A 16,799-nucleotide genomic window follows, 5' to 3' on the forward strand; every position below is an offset into this window, starting at 1 on the left:
GAATTTTGATTACACCTGACATTTGACATTTTCATTCATTCATTTAGTAGACGCTTTTATCCAAAGATACTTTTAAGCATTCAACATTTTGCCTTAATTTGCCTAAATAAAATAAGAATGTAAAATGTAAAATAAGAATATAAAAATGAAGTGGACAGTAGGTCACATAAAAGCTAATATAGGCTAATAGAAACCAACTGTGTTCATAAAATGTACAGTAACATTGATTTCTTATACACTTTCACCCCACTCATTCACACTCCACCATCCTAGTCATTTGTGTCCTGTCATTTCAAAAATGTTTTTTGACAACAAATTTGCCTGAGAAAAAAGTGCATATTCATGAAACAGTGGCGGTCGGTGACTTCTATTCCGAGGGGCGCAAATTTAAAATAGGTTCGTAGTGTCGTGTGTGTTGCACCTCCTTTCAAAATATGTGTCCTTGCGTCATGTGAATCATGTGTCTTCTCATAATACGTGCCTGCTGCACACGCGTCTAAAGAATTTATGATAAAAGAGATGCTTACGTTCATGAAATACTCACAAGACACTAACTTAACACCAAACTCTGATTACACGTGGGATTAAGCAAGTATCTGGCAAACGCGAGCATCTCTTTTATTATAAACCTATTTGAAGCGTCTGCAGCAGGCACGCACTTTGACGTCATGCACATAAGTTTACGTGACGTGCAAACACATTTTTATGAAATGGCAAGTCACACACATGACGGGCTACATACATCTTATAATGAGCTTTGCATTGTGCATAATGTTCATGAATTATTATAAATAATGAGTTATTGCATTTCCACCATAACTTATTTCTATGTAATTTTGTAAAATCCCAACAAATCCAGGATGCGTTTTGATTCCCTGGGCATCTGGAGAGACTGTCCAGCAAATGCTTTTCAAAGAATAGGATAAGATAACTGGATGAATCTGTGGTGGTGGTGGTGACCCATTAAACTTTTGACCCAGTGTAGGAATAGTGTAAGTTTATCTGACCCCGTTCGTGCACTGTGGTCTATCAGAAAGCCTGTGACATAAGACAGTGTGGTGGCTGTCTTGTCATTGGATAGCATGGGATTTGAAAAAGGGAGTATTGGGAATGGAAGATGCAACTAGTCACTTCACAGTTCACTAGTGCAATGGTATGTCTTCAAAATTGTGCTAGAGGTGGGGGTTAAAGAGAGTTTGCTCAGTGTAGTTATGGAGCATTGAAAATGGTTAGGGTTCATTGATTAGCATATGGAAAAGTTTCCATGCCCTAATCAAGACACAACAGATCGTTTTTATGCCTGATTTTTATTTTCATCTGGATTGCATTTCAGTTATAAAAAAACTATTAGTTAATTGAATGACATCTCCTTCATGAACCGTGATGTAATGTCCGGATTCCTCCGAAATAACAGTGGGATACAAAAAGCTGACATAGTATAAATTGCATGCTTTAGTAGAATCTTCAAGGTTACTTTGATTATTCACAATGGTGCAGTAATCATCTAGTAATCAAATACTAATTTCATTGAAATTTTAATTATGAAATGTTACATTTGGTGTCCAGTGTTGACAGTACTGACAAGCTAAATATTCAAGCCTATATCTTTGCATCTGGGATGCTTTATTCACGGATAATACGACATGATGTATCAGACATTTCTTTTCAGTTAATAAACATATGAATACAATTATTATACTTAAAATATATTTCCACACAAGGTTACATTCTGGATGAAAAGCCCAGTCATCCACACATTGAAGTATTTTGAGGTTGGATAATAGTGTTTGGAAGCTTTAGTAGGATTTTTTTAGCATTCAGAGATGTTATTCTGAATACCTTGGTTGTAACGACTGATGCCTTTTTATCATCTCAAACCAGTCTGCCCATTCTCCACTGACCTTTGACATCAACAAGGCATTTTTGTGCACAACTGCCACTCACTAGATATTTTCTCTTTTTCAGACCATTCTCTATAAACCATATAGATGGTTGTGCATGAAAATCCCAGCATTTTTAGAAATACTCAAAACAGCCCGTTTGGCACCAAAACCATGCCACGTTCAAAGTTACTTAAATCCACTTTCTTCCGCATGCTGATTCTCGGCTTGGACTTCAGCAAGTTGTCTTCACCACGTCTAGTTGCTGCCATGTGATATATACACTCACCTAAAGGATTATTAGGAACACCATACTAATACTGTGTTTGACCCCCTTTCTCCTTCAGAACTGCCTTAATTCTACATGGCATTGATTCAACAAGGTGCTGAAAGCATTCTTTAGAAATGTTGGCCCATATTGATAGGATAGCATCTTGCAGTTGATGGAGATTTGTGGGATGCACATCCAGGGCACGAAGCTCCCGTTCCACCACATCCCAAAGATGCTCTATTGGGTTGAGATCTGGTGACTGCGGGGGCCATTTTAGTACAAGGAACTCATTGTCATGTTCAAGAAACCAATTTGAAATGATTCGAGCTTTGTGACATGGTGCATTATCCTCCTGGAAGTAGCCATCAGAGGATGGGTACATGGTGGTGATAAAGGGATGGACATGGTCAGAAACAATGCTCAGGTAGGCCGTGGCATTTAAACGATGCCCAATTGGAACCAAGGGGCCTAAAGTGTACCAAGAAAACATCCCTCACATCATTACACCATTGCATTAATGAGAAATTGAACAGGTGTTCCTAATAATCCTTTAGGTGAGTGTATATGTATAAATATACACACGCATGCACACACACACACGCATTACGATTTACGCATTACCTTTGGGGTAAAATGTGACTTCACAAAATCCATCCTTCGACAAACAAATAACATGAAACACTATGTGAGCAGACATGTAATTACAGACTCCAGCCAGCTCTAGGACCCAGCATTGGTGAGGAAGGCCTGTCCTTCCAAAGACCTGGACCTCTGAATGCCCCCAGTTCACATTTCTAGCTTGGTTTTGCCAACACCAAGGGCCACGCTTTGCTGACATTTTGACAACTTTGCGCTCTCGACCCCTTGCTCCTTCCCCATCCTCCATCGGGCTGGCACAGAGGGAGTGAATCTCCCCCTTGCCGTTGGGGTGAAGTTCCCTGGGACCAAGCTGTTAATTCAATCAGTAGAGTGCTATGCTCAATTAGGCACTCATAAGGGCCTAGGAAGGGTCTGAGGCCCCAGCAGAGGGCAGGCAGCCCTACCCCTGAGAGCCATTAATTGTGGATGACAGTGTGTAAACACTTGGGTGAATAGGGAGTGCAGGTGTTGGACACACCAGTCATTGGACACTGTCTCAACAGTTCTTTCACACCCCACTTTCCTCTGAACTTACTTTCTTTCTTTATGAATCGCTCTTCGTCTATTTGACAAGGCAATTGAATAATAAGAGTCTGAGTGAATGATAAGGTAATCTGTTAATGTTAACGTATGTGTTAAAAGGTTTCCCAGTTTATTTAGGGACACCAGTAAGAATGTGTAAAAGCTGAAAAGGCCAGTAACTGGACCATCTGAGGTCTTTGGCCAAGGCTGGAATCACGTGACTCCTCCAGATACGGGAGCTTGTGAAAACTGCAGCCAGTATATGTAAAAGACATGGAATTCAACAAATGAAATCCAGATGAGAGACTTTAAAGCGAAAGGGCTCTCCATCTGACCTCACATTCTCTTGTTTGAAGTCCCCTCTCTGTCCATATTCTTTCAGCCTTTTCCTAATTCTTCTGCGATAAGGTCAAAAAGGCACTTGTGAGAAATATGGACAAAGACATACTGGACACTGTTCACATCTGTAATGTCTTATTTATGAGTCCCCAAACACATAGTCCATTTTAAACTGATGAAGTAGTAAAGGAGCTCATACGTATAGACAAAATTGTGTTTCTCTTATCTTAAGCATTTCTTATAGACAGCAATGAGAAAAATTGGAGACTTTAAATGCCTTGAACAGGTATGTATGCATCGAAGAGTAAAATTTTTGCCAAGGACATTAAAGGAATCTCAGGACTGGTGTAGACGTCTCTAAAAGCTGGTAAAACCACAATAAAGCTTAGTCCAGATGTCTAATTACAAAAGCTGTAAATGAGTTTAACAGCAGTAAGAGCCACCCAATTTAAAGTACAAAGGTATTAGGGACACTTAACATAAAGTGGGCCTGTCATAGTTATCTTAGACATCATAATAATACAAGGGTATGGGGCAAAAAGACCTCTCTTCTGTAGTGATGTAATGATTAATGCCGTGAAATGTTCAAAGCTGGCAATAATTGCATTTTGAGTCGGCAGGGTGCCCGTAGGTTTGGGCTGGCTGGTCTTGTCTACAGACACCTGCTAATTTTCTGTCGGCTTTGCTTGCTATAAACAGACAGTGAAACGCCATTGAGGATCTGTCGAAAGGGTCGGTGTGATAATTGGGCAGCACAATCCTTTATTTCAGCTCTTATTTTACTCTGGCCCTTGTCAGACATTTGTTTAAAGTCCAGCCAAATGACAACAGCGGTGCTCAACGTTTGTCCAAAAACAAATTTTCACACACCAGAAAGTGTCTTTGTTTTGCACGGTTTAAAGAAAGGGCAGGAGCAAAGTGGATACAACACATAAAGTGATCTCGTTAACATTCCATTAGACACTCCTTTGCCTGTCCCCTCCCCCAAAAAAACTTTACACAGTCCCGGTCGGGCAAGGACCAGCTGGCACAGCAGAGTCCCAGGGAAAAAAGCGACTGGAAATCCACGACAGATCAAGGTATCTCACATCGCAATGTCCAATAACAGCAGAGGCAGCTCTGAGTTCTGCTTGTCTGATTAACTGATCCAATATATAAATACATGGACGTTGCCGCGTTATTGCTTTTATCCATCTTTTTCTTTCCTAAATTTCAATTTGGTTTGGGGAAGGGGAGAGAATGGTAAAGTTTAATTAAAACTTGACAGGCTGAAATGTTACCTGATCTTTATACATAGTACATAATTTTTGGTCTTCTGCAAAGAAATCTTAATATCTTATAATTTTAGACAGTCAAACAGTATGACCATGTGCGTTAAAAGCCAGTCTAAAGTTTTATTATCGAATTATGGTTTCACAGGCAGGGTCAAATAAATGTAAACCTGGATTGACAGGCCAAAATATATATTTAAAAAAAAAAGTTATTTGCACAGGTTTTGTGAGTAGGGTTAATAGAAGGTGATGATACTGTATATCATTTACACTGTAAAAAATTCTGTAGAAATTACCATGTTATTGCAGCAGGGTTGCCGGTAACTTACCGTAGATTTAAATTTATGTTATTTGCTGGCAAGAGTTTGTTCAAAGTTAAATAAACGCCAAACATCAACAAGTCTTTATCCTCACAGAATAAAACTATACAATAACAGCCTCATGCAAAGCACTCTGGGAACCAGAAATCATCATTAAACTTTTTCTGTTTTTTTTTTGCTTCAGATTTTGTTTCCCAGAATGTTGTGCTTGATGCTGTTTTTTAGCTTTACTCTGTAAAAACAAAGACTTGTAAATGTGTAATGTTCATTTAACTTTGAACAAAATGTTGCTAGTAAATAACATACATTTAAATCTACGGCAAGTTACCGGCAACCCAGCTGCTATAACACTGTAATTTCTACTGTAATTTTTTTTTACAGTGTAGTTTATTACAATATTTATATGGAGGGCATTTTTTAGGTTACTTCGAAGACAATTTTTCTATAACCAAAAGTCTTCAGTTCAGAAACCACCATTCAGTACCATGTACAGCCAATATTGCCCAGGAAAAAAGATACACCTCATATAGTTCACAGAACCCACGGGGCATGTTGCTCTAATGGGAACCTTCTGTTTAGTCACTGACTTGAGAATGCAACATTTTCTTTAACACATGAAAAACTGTAAAGTAAGACGTGTTTTAAAATGCATTATGTATAGTATTTATAATGTATATCAAACACTCATCTAAAACTTTTCTAAACACGTGTCTCTAAAATACTTGAAAACAAATAAAACGGCAAAATAGACCTACTAAAACTAGAAATGTAACATATCCTGTGTCAAGATATCAAGTACATTCAAATATAAAAATATATCATATAAAACTCCAGTCTCTTCTTTAATAATAAACTGCCATACTACAATAAATACCCGTAAAAACGAAATCTATTGTAAAAGAGTTGTGTCATGATCGTAGAGCACCGTGCGTCATTACACTTGCGGTAACCAAAGTCTAGTGATGATTAATCCTCCACCCCGTTAAAGCAAGCTGTCATTGGGCCGTTTAGATGTCAGTCGTACCATATAATCCCTCCTCCTGAGGTTTTAAACGCGTCCCAACGTTAAAGACAAACTATTCAACCTGTAGCTTTGGATAGGACCGTCCGTCCCACGCAGTGGAAAGCGTGTATCACTATCACCATCATCTTGTATGAGTCCTATCAGGCATTATGAAACTGAACATCATTTACACATGTAAAGGAAAACCCCTGTGAGGACGAATACATTTGGGAACAAACTTTTGGAATTTACTGAAACCTGGGACCTTTGACAGTTATAAAGTTTTAATATAGGCTGTGAATTGTTTTGATACTTCACGATCAGACAGAATGTACTCTCAGAATCTGATCGTTTTGGTATTTTTAAATTCCCTCATCTTTCTGACGATGATGTGCCTCCCACCAGCCTCCGCGCAGAAGTCCAATGGTCCGAGGGTAAGTCTGTGCGCAACTCCTCTCTCTGCAGCGTGATGTTTCGCTGCGCACATTGGCGCATTTGGAAAGTGCACTTTTCTGTGTCATTTAATGCTGTCAATGCGTACCAATAAGGTATTGAAACTATGAGAAAATTGTTAAATGTTCCTCAATTTTATTATTAGACTATATCAGTGTATATACTTCAGTATTTTGCGTTGCATTCTTATTGTCATACCTTGATTATGAGGTTATATCTTGTTTACACGTTTATACCTTCATAATTAAAAACCCCTGAACATTATACGATGCATTTTAGCTGCCATACACAGTGGCGTTAAATTATTTACTAGGTAAATACATTAAAATCTAAATACAATTTGCAATGCAGATTTTAAACATTGGTCCCTACTTATTAAGTTTACACAAATGCGCGTTTTAAACTAAATATTTTAAATGGATAGCTCGCTGTCATAGCATCTTTTAGTGATTCAGCTGAATAGTGGAGATTTGCTTGCTGAGACACATTGTGCTGTGAGATTGTCAGTGAGACTTGAGTACACCCATTGACCTTTTGTCATAAAGGTCTTTTGCTTCCTGTGCACCCCTCTGTGCCCATAGAAAAGAGGACCATTGCCTTTCCAGTGCACCATTTCATACGATTTCAACAAAGGCTGTGTGGAGTATTTCTTTTTGCAACAGACAATATTGAATAGTAGGACTATATGCTGTGTTTAAAAATGATCTTTCATACATTAATGTAAACCTTTGATTTAGCCTCTGTCAGGTTGTCATTGTCTGTAAGCAGATTATTTGTGATGTGGTGATAAGCTGTTCCCTTTTATTTTCAACTGGTCTAAATGTGTACCTCAAATGCACTGTAAATGCCATGGATTAAAAGACCTGGCATATGCATACTTGTGACAGCCACAAAATGTCATTCAGAGTTACACTTAAACTAAGTGGTAGTGAGACTGAGATAGTGAGAAATCTTGTGGATGCTGCTGAAATATTGTTATATTTGTGGTCGGAGTGGCTGTGGAGTAAGGATAAAAATCACTGAATCCTGCAGACATTAAATCTCAGAAACACATCATCTGCATGCAACCTAGTAATAAAAGAGACAGACGTTTCATTTTTAACACATTTTTTTTCTCAGACGTTTCCAGCAGCAGGGTACAACAATGTTGCACTTTTTATTAAAAAAATATTTTCCATTGCAGTTAATCTGCATTGAACACATAAGGCTTTCGATATATTACTAGGTTCAAGTAGAGTAATACATTCTCAGAAGGAAGCTCGCTGCATCAGTTCTGCCCAAATTCACATACTGTACATCTCTTGCATTCTATGCACATTTCTTAGTTAGAGAAAATAAATGATTATGCATTAAAAGATGTGAAAGTTCTCTATAAATTAACGTGGGATGATTTCTAGACACTGGCTGCCAAAACATATTGGAAAGCATTAATCTTTCCCAATTCAATTCCATTTAATGACTTTGCATCTCCTCTTTCTCATATTTTTGGTGTATAGCACCCCACTTTTATCTCTTTTGGAATAATATCTGCTTACCTCTCTATTGGCAAGGGTTATACAGCTTGAAATGTAATAGTAGCCGTATAATTCTGGCAATTTTTTATCCACCTCATCTAATCATTACAGGAGGTTGAATAGGTTGTATTTAAAAAGCCATTAAAAATCTAAGTTAAATGCTTCAGTAGAGTTAAACTCCCTTCTGTGGCTCATTTGTAAAAGCTTATCTCTGTACTTAGTTCACTCCAGGAACCAAATGCTTCACATGAAATTATGGCTGCTCAGCCATAGATATTTTTGGCCAGTATGAGAATCAAACTCTTTCCAAAAAGTCAATCAGATGATTCCGTTTATTAAAAAAAGGCTAAAGCCGTATCTTTTGACAGCAGAAAGATTTCAGGTTTCCTCTTTCACAGTTAACATTTATTTAGCACGCTTTTCCAGTCAAAGTAATTTAAAACTCTTCTGCAGGCCAATTCTGATATCTCACAGATTTAGAAGAGAATATTTGCATATGACTTGATTCTGTCAACAAGTAGTAAAGTGTTTGGGCACAGTGAATGTACCAGCGTGTCAGTAGGCATTATTTTGCCAGGTAATCTTTGATCTTTGGTTAAACTGGGCCTGTGTAAAGGTCACTGAGAACTTAGAACTATCACATGTCTGATAAACATGATGTGTTGGCATGACATCATAGTCTTAAAGGAATAAAATACAAAAAAATATACATACATACATAGATATCAATTTTAAAATAAGGACAAACTGGGAAACTAACCTGACGGGGTCTTCAATGAGCAAATGCATGTAAAAATCATTACAGTAACAATCACATTTTTATGTTTCTATGCATTGCAAAAGGACAAATATATTACGAGTATTTGATCACCTGTTATTCTACACTCTAAAAAAATTGCTGTAGTATGGTTGCCAGTAACTTACTGTAGAAGATAAAGTCAACAAATGTTTCATGTTCATTTAACTTTGAACAAAATGTTGCCAGTAAATAACATAAATGTAAAATCTACAGTAAGTTACTGGCAGCTAGTTGATAACATAAAACATAAAACAATATTTCAGCTAGCAGAGTTAGACCCATTAATCAAATTTTTTACGATTTATATGAATGTCATTTTTTAGCACCACAGCCAAGAACTTTGACTGAAATGTCAGAAGCAAATGTTTTATTTTTTAATTCATTTAAAGATTAATTTTTTGAAGTGCCATGCAATGATGAGTAATAGTGTATATCAGAATATAGCCAACACATTTATATATCCACTTATTGTAATGAAATTTACTTGTATTTAAAATGTAGTAAACATTTTTCTCAAAATGTAGTTTACAGTACATATTAATTGCTTCCATTATGTTTCATTACTGTATAATTACTGTAAAATTGTTTTACTGTGTTGGCTACTCTACTCTCCAGATATGGCAGACATTGATGTCAAGCTAAATAAAAAAACAACCAAAAACATAATAGTCTACCACAGTTAACAAAAAGGTCTAATTTAAAGGTATAGTTCACCCAAAAATGAAAATTCTGTTATCATTTACTTACATTAATGTTGTTCCAAACCTGTATAAAGTTATTGGTTCTGCTGAACACAAATAAAGATATTTTGAAGATTATTTGTAACCAAGCAGATCTTGGGAAACCACTGACATTCATAGAAGGAATAATACTGTGGAAGTCAATGGTGCCCCAGATTTGTTTGGTTACAAAAAATTTAAATATCTTAATTGGTTTTCAGAGTTATTTATAGGTTTGAAAAACATCTTGATAAGAGTTCTTATGTTTTACAGCTCTTTTCTCCATACATACTTTTGGGACCTCTCTCATGATCCTGCTTAGAAGCCTTCAATATTTCCTGCCCTTTGAAGTATGGACCTAATAGTGTGTGAACTTTTTCCAACATGACAAAGCATAGTCTAATCTGTTTTCGTTCAGTAGTTCAATTAAAAGATACGACTATATGAATTCCCCCAGCATTTATTTCTCATAAATTGCTGTCCTAATGAACAAATGCTTGATTTGGCAGGTGGCCCACGTCTGTGTCAAGCGTTACCTCATTTTATTCATTGCTCCATTTATAGATTAAATCTAAGAGCTTCCACTCCATTAAAGTTTGTTTCGTAGTAGTTCGGTCAAGCTGCCCGGGAAATGTATAACAAACCTTGTGTGAGTACTAGAAACATTCTGTGGGTACTTAAATGATGGGGGGCATATAACATACCTTGTTGAATGCATCACCAAAACCTTGTACAGATGTGTAAAGTACAAACACAGTAAGGCGATTCCATGCCAAGATTGCATTCCCCCAACTCTGTATGCGGATGGGAGCCAAGCACTTCTGCACCCCTCTGCAGCCCACATCTCACTCAAGTCTACAGGTGTTAGTGGTGTGCGTTTTAGTGCCTTGGAGAGATAGAGGGAGAAATTATGTGCAAATTGCGTTTTACATACAAGCATAAATGTGTGAATTCTACATGATTTTAGTGAGACATGTGTCGCATTTTTTACCAGACCACCTGAAAACAAAGCTGTACCGTACTGTGACTGGTTGCTTAACAAAGTCAGTTAGAGGCCTTTTGGATGGTCATTGGTCAAAGAAAGCTGCAATGTAGTCAAGACCTTCTGCTGTCAGTCTAAAAATTTCGGTTAAGTGAGACACGGCATGTGAACAGCGTATGATGCATGTGGTGCAAGGTGTAGGCATCTGCTTGCAGGTGTATTCACATGCGGAGAGTAGATGTTTTTTAAAAGTCAGCATATCCTTCCAATTTCCAATTGTTCCAGTATCATTCATTGTTCTTTATTCCAAAACCCAGAGACATGCTGGAGCCTGCTGAGTATAGAAAGGGAGACTACTCACATGCGTTGTTTCAAACCAGCCCTTAATCTTGCTTGGTGACATGTAAAGCTTTATTCTGGTACTATTTTTGTTGGCAAAGAAAAAAGTGAGCTAACTGGCCAATTCTGAAGTGTGAGTTATTTGTTTAATTATGGCTGTAATAAGCTGTGGTCAAATCACAGCTGTGCTGACATTCAGTACCACAAAACTCCTGCTTATATGATATTACAAGTTATTGTACAAAGTTAAAACACAACATAGCAAAAAACGAAGTCAGCATTTATGTCAGTGTTCATCCAGACACCATTTACAGTTCATTCATGGATTTGGCAGATGCTTTTATCCACCGTGACTTACAGTGCATTCAGTTCATACTCGAATTGAATTTTTATCTCTGCAACCTGTGCTATACTTATTAGGGCCCGAGCACACCGGGGTGTGAGGACCCTATTGTTTTTGCTCCGTTTATTATTATTTTTCTTCTTCTTCTTCTGCTTCTTCTCCGAAATGGATTGCATTTTTGAGGGCCTAAACATACCCGAAAACTCATGAAAATTTGCACACGCGTCAGAAGTCAACTGCAAAATTTCAAGAGAACAGCCCCCCACCACGAAAAACTTACAAATATGAAATTTGGTAGGATCATCTATCACCCCAAGACCTACAAAAAGTCTCTTGGAGCTAAGCTCTAAACCCCACAGGAAGTCGGCCATTTTGAATTTTCTCTGTAATTTTTTGAAATTTCGAAGCGTTGTACTTTAACGAACTCCTCCTAGAGATTTAATCCGATCACCATCATATTTGGTCAGTATCATCTTAAGGCCTTTGCAATGCTAAATTGCGGAGCTTTTGACTTTTCGTTGGAGGGTGTTTCCTTGGCGGCTTGGGAAATTGTGATGTTTCGCCATGAAACAGGAAGCTGATGTAATTCAGGCATACAGTGTCCGATCTGCCCCTGACTTCACAGGTTTGATAAGGGTCCAGGCCTGAACACATCTCAATGTCAATATTCAGCTTCAGTCATAGCGCCACCTAGAGGTAGCAGGAAATGCCATGTTTTACGCTGTGATTTACTGCTCTTAGAGATTTTATAAAATCATCATCATATCTGGTCAGACTGATCTTGAGCCCTTTGCGATGATAAATAGCGAAGATCTTGACTTTTCGTTGAAGGGTGTGTCCATGGCAGCCTGGTAAATTGTGATGTTTCGCCATGAAACAGGAAGCTGTTGTAATTCAGGCATACATTCTTCAATCTGCCCCAGACTTCGCACGTTTGTTAAGGGTCCCGGCCTAAACACGTCAATATAACAATAATCAGGTACAGTCATAGCGCCACCTACTGCACACAGGCGTTGTGGCACATACATTTTCCTTTGAATATCCACCTATATTTACCCACTTTAATTCATATCCCCCTGGTTCACTGCTTTACTAATGCCATAGAGTAGCGGTGCACATGCGTGCGAGGGTCCTTCAATCGCTGCTTGCAGCTTTAATTGATGATTTATTTTCCTTTCTAATTTTGCACCACCAGTTGTTTTTGCAACGTTTAAATGACCATCCATATTTATTTCAACTCTCTTTATTAAGATACAAACAGAAAATACAAGAAATTAAAACAAAATGGCTTGTTCGGGAAAAGGCAATATTCAGTGTGACCTCCCTTGGCATCAAGCATGTCTTCAGGACATCATTAGGATATCATTTCATTTACATGAGCCTGCAGGTTCTGCTGTTGCTCAGGAGTAAGGGAAGGTCACACTTAATACTTGACACTTTTAGCTTATAAATATAATTGTGTAGAAATTTCATGTATTTTCTGTTTGTTGTATTTTCATATTTACATACAATCGGTCTTATTCACTAAGCATACATACGCACAAATTACTGTGTGAAATGTGTGTATGGACACTTTTACAAACAAATCATAATTCAACAAAAAATGTTAAAACCAAAATTTCTTCTAAATGTACGAAATAATATAAAAACAACTAATACCACACGTACGCAATAATCACATAGGCCTATGCAAATACTAGGATTTAATTATAATGTATATAATAATGTTGATATATAGGAAAAGCAGTTTAACAACAGAAGTCTACAGAAACGTGTAAGACTACGTTCACACTGCCATCAAAATCCGATTTTCTGCTCATATGTGACGCATGTCTGTCTCTTTGTATGACCGTGTGAACAGCACAAACCACATGGAATCTGATCTTTTCGATTCTGATTTGAGCCACTTCCATATGTGGTTCTAAATCAGATACAGGTTGGATGTTTTACAATCCGTCCTCAGTCATATCGGAATTCATGGAACTTTTACGTCATTCCAGATTGATATGCATCACAACTGCGGAAATATGCCCCAACGGCATGTTGGTAAAACCACTTAAAACATTCAAGATGTTAAATATTAAGCTTTTGTTGCACATCACCTTATACATGAAAGCCCCTAACACGCAAATAAGTGTGTTTGATTTTCCTGAAGCGTTGTCCAGATGACGGACCCACACGTGACCCGGTAGCAGACGGCCTCAGCTTGTATCGCTCTGTCCCACAGAACTGAGATAAAACACGTTAACTGGCCGGTCTGCAAAGCTCCTTATGAAGTCCACCACACGCGCTCACTAGTCTGCATGTTAATTTCCATATTACCGCGTGCTGTGCGTGACGTAGTATTGTTCTTTTGCGCATGCGATGCAGTTCAGGACCATGAACAGTTCACACAGCTGTCTGATTTTAGCCATGTAATGTGAACAGTCAAACAAAAAATCAGATCTGAGCAAAAAATCTGAATTGAGCATTAATGTTTGTAGTGTGAACGAAGTCTAAGTGTATTTGTTTATAGTCTTGTTAAATTTAGCGCAGTCTCTTTGCTAGGAAACACTCTTATTTACCTTTTTCTCAAGTGCTGAAATCGCGTTTGTTCTTGTGCGTTCTCGTGTTAGTTTCGGTTGTTTGTTGTTGAATATCTTCAGGCATGGCCTTCTGAATTCAGTTACACAATTCAAGCAGTTATTTAAACAGTCAGTCCAACTGCGGCAATGGTTGCAGCAGCCTCATCGCATGCAGCTAAGAGTGTAAATACCAGCGACAAGCTGCGTGACTCCACCGAGCAGAGACACTGACAGGGCCCTTGAGTATTGCACTTTTTGTACTAACTTTTTGATTTATATTTATCTTTATCCTCTCTTGTACATTTCCTACCTCTCTACAATGTGTTTTAAAATCCCTACTGTTACTACAATTTGTAAATCATCCGTATCACGTCAACGCAATGCAAATATCTCACTGCCTCAATTACTTTTCCCATTGGCATATGAAACTGCCAATCTGCTGTAAAAAAGCAGATTTCATTACAGCTATTGCTTCACATTCTGGTCTTTCTGTTCTAGCACTTACTGAGACCTGGATTAAACCAGAGGACATCGCCACTCCCTCCGTCCAATGATTACACTTTTTCCTACAGTACTCGCTAAAAAGGGATGGGTGTAGGGACTGGTCTACTCATTCCAAATGACTGGAAATTGCAGCAGCTTACCCCCTAACAAACACCCTACCCAAATCCATTTTCCAGTCATCTATCACCCCACCCCCCAGGTCAGCCTGGACATTTCTTGGAGGATTTAAATGTACTTCTGTCTTCCTTCCCAGAGGATGGTACTCCTCTAGTAGAACTTGGTGACTTCAGCATCCACCTTGAGAAATCACTGGCAGCCGACTTCAACACCCTGTCTTTTGACCTCAACCGAGTCCCCACTTCACCAATCCTCAGGTCTGGTAATCTTTTAGATCTACACACGCTGCTGATCCACTGATTACACCCAGGTCACCCCTCTAAACACATCTGATCACTTCCTCATCACTCTTGTTCTTGACTTATCCCCCCAGTCACTGCACATGATCCCCCACTGGTCAAGTTCCGGCGCAACCTATGTATGCTTTTCCCCTCCCGCTTATCCTATGTGGTCTTCTCCACACTCCTTCCCAACTAACCCTATTAAATACAAACAATGCCACCAATACTTTATGCTCCACACCCCCCACCTTCATCTGACTTAACGGGCGACAAGTTTCCTTTTTTCTTTGTGAAGAAACAAACACTATCAGCAGTCCATTCTCTGCGCCGCTGCTTCTTGCACATGCTCAAACTCCTGATGCATGCTCGATACCCTCTTTCTGTCTCCTATCTGAAGAGGATGTTTCCAAGATCTTTGCTACTAATCACTCAATTACTTACCTGTTAGATCCCATACCCACCCATCTTCAGGCAATTTCTCCATTAGTTATCCCTGCTCTTACCCGCCTTCTCTCTTTCCACTGGTACAATCCCCACAGCTTTTAAAGAGGCCCAGATAACCCCACTGCTGAAGAAACCACACTTAATCCTGCAATGTTTGAGAACTAAAGGCCTGTATCTCTCCTCCCCTTCATTACCAAGACTCTTGAGCGTGTGGTTTTTGACCAGCTCTCCTCCTTCTTCACACATAATAACCTTCTGGACAGCAACAAGTCTGGTTTCAAGAGTGGTCACTGCATCGAAACTGCGCTGCTCTCAGTCTTTGAAGCCTTAAGGTAGGCAAGGGCAGCCTCCAAATCATCTGTACTGATCCTACTGGATCTATCTTCTGCTTTTGACACTGTCAATCACCACATCCTCCAGTCGACCATCAAGGCTATGGGTGTCTCTGAAATGGTGATACTGTGGTTCAGGGCTTTTCTCTCAGGTAGGTCATTTAGAGTATCCTGGAGAGGTGACGTCTCCAAACCCCAATGTCTCAGTTTCTTCAAGGCCCATTGCTTGGACCACTGTTCTTTTCTACATGACATCCCTGGGTTCGGTCGTTCAGAAAAATGTCTTTTCTTACCACTGATATACAGATGACACGCAACTCCACTTGCCATTTCAGCCTGACGATCCCATGGTTTCTGCCCGCATCTCTGCAGAGTGACATCCCACTTTGGATGAAGGATCACCATCTCCAGCTGAACATTGATCTGCTTAGTTTCACAAAGCATGTTATCAGCACCGCCCGCTCTTGTAGATTAATCCTTTAAAATATTAGGAAAATTAGAGCTTCCCTATCTGAGCATGCTACACAAGAACTGTCCAGACTGGACTATTGCAATGTGTTGCTGGCCGGACTCCCAGTCTGCACAACCAAACCCCAACAGATGATCCAGAATCAGAGTGGTCTTCAATGAGCCAAAGAGGGCGCACGTCACTTCTCTCTTTGTCAGGGTACACTGGTTTCCTATAGCAGCTTGCATCAAATTCAAAGCTCTGCTCCTGGCCTTTAAAACCACCACTGGGTCAGCAGCACCACCTTCAATTGCTTATACAGACATACACTCTAGATCCATGCGCTCTGCCACAGAGTGACGGCTTGTGGTGCCATCCCAGAAATGGAAAAAAAATCACTTTTGTGTTCCTTCTCTGGTTTTGTTAATCATCTCTTGAATCATCTGCCGGTTGCAACAAGATCTGCTGACTCTGTAGCAGTCTCTAAGAATTGGCTAAAAACCCATCTCTTCCGCCAACACCTCAATTGCTTATTTTCACCTTCTAATCTTTTCTTTTTTTCTTTATATCTTTATCTGTACAAACTCTGTCAAATAAAGAAAAAAAAACCAACCCTTGGCTATGCATATGGTGTTAGACTTGATGAGACTAGTTCTAGTGCACTTATGTATTGCTGTTTTTGTGTTGATGTAATTGTTATTATTTTAACCTAATT

General features: G+C 38.9%; 1 protein-coding gene across 9 annotated transcripts in view; it reads left to right on the plus strand.

Annotated features, from left to right (window-relative positions):
- Positions 1-6,313: 6,313 nt before the first annotated feature.
- The window catches only part of LOC129417322 (SPARC-related modular calcium-binding protein 1), an 89,946-nt gene continuing 79,460 nt past the window's right edge, over positions 6,314-16,799 (plus strand). For all 9 annotated transcript variants that reach the window (XM_055171905.2, XM_055171907.2, XM_055171904.2 and 6 more), the window contains exon 1: positions 6,314-6,679. In XM_055171905.2, coding sequence (XP_055027880.2) covers positions 6,575-6,679 — 105 coding nt within the window. In that variant the 5' untranslated portion in view covers positions 6,314-6,574. The remainder of the gene's footprint in view (positions 6,680-16,799) is intronic.

Source organism: Misgurnus anguillicaudatus, chromosome 7 (genome assembly GCF_027580225.2).
Source record: "Misgurnus anguillicaudatus chromosome 7, ASM2758022v2, whole genome shotgun sequence".
In the NCBI taxonomy this organism is placed as follows: domain Eukaryota; kingdom Metazoa; phylum Chordata; class Actinopteri; order Cypriniformes; family Cobitidae; genus Misgurnus; species Misgurnus anguillicaudatus.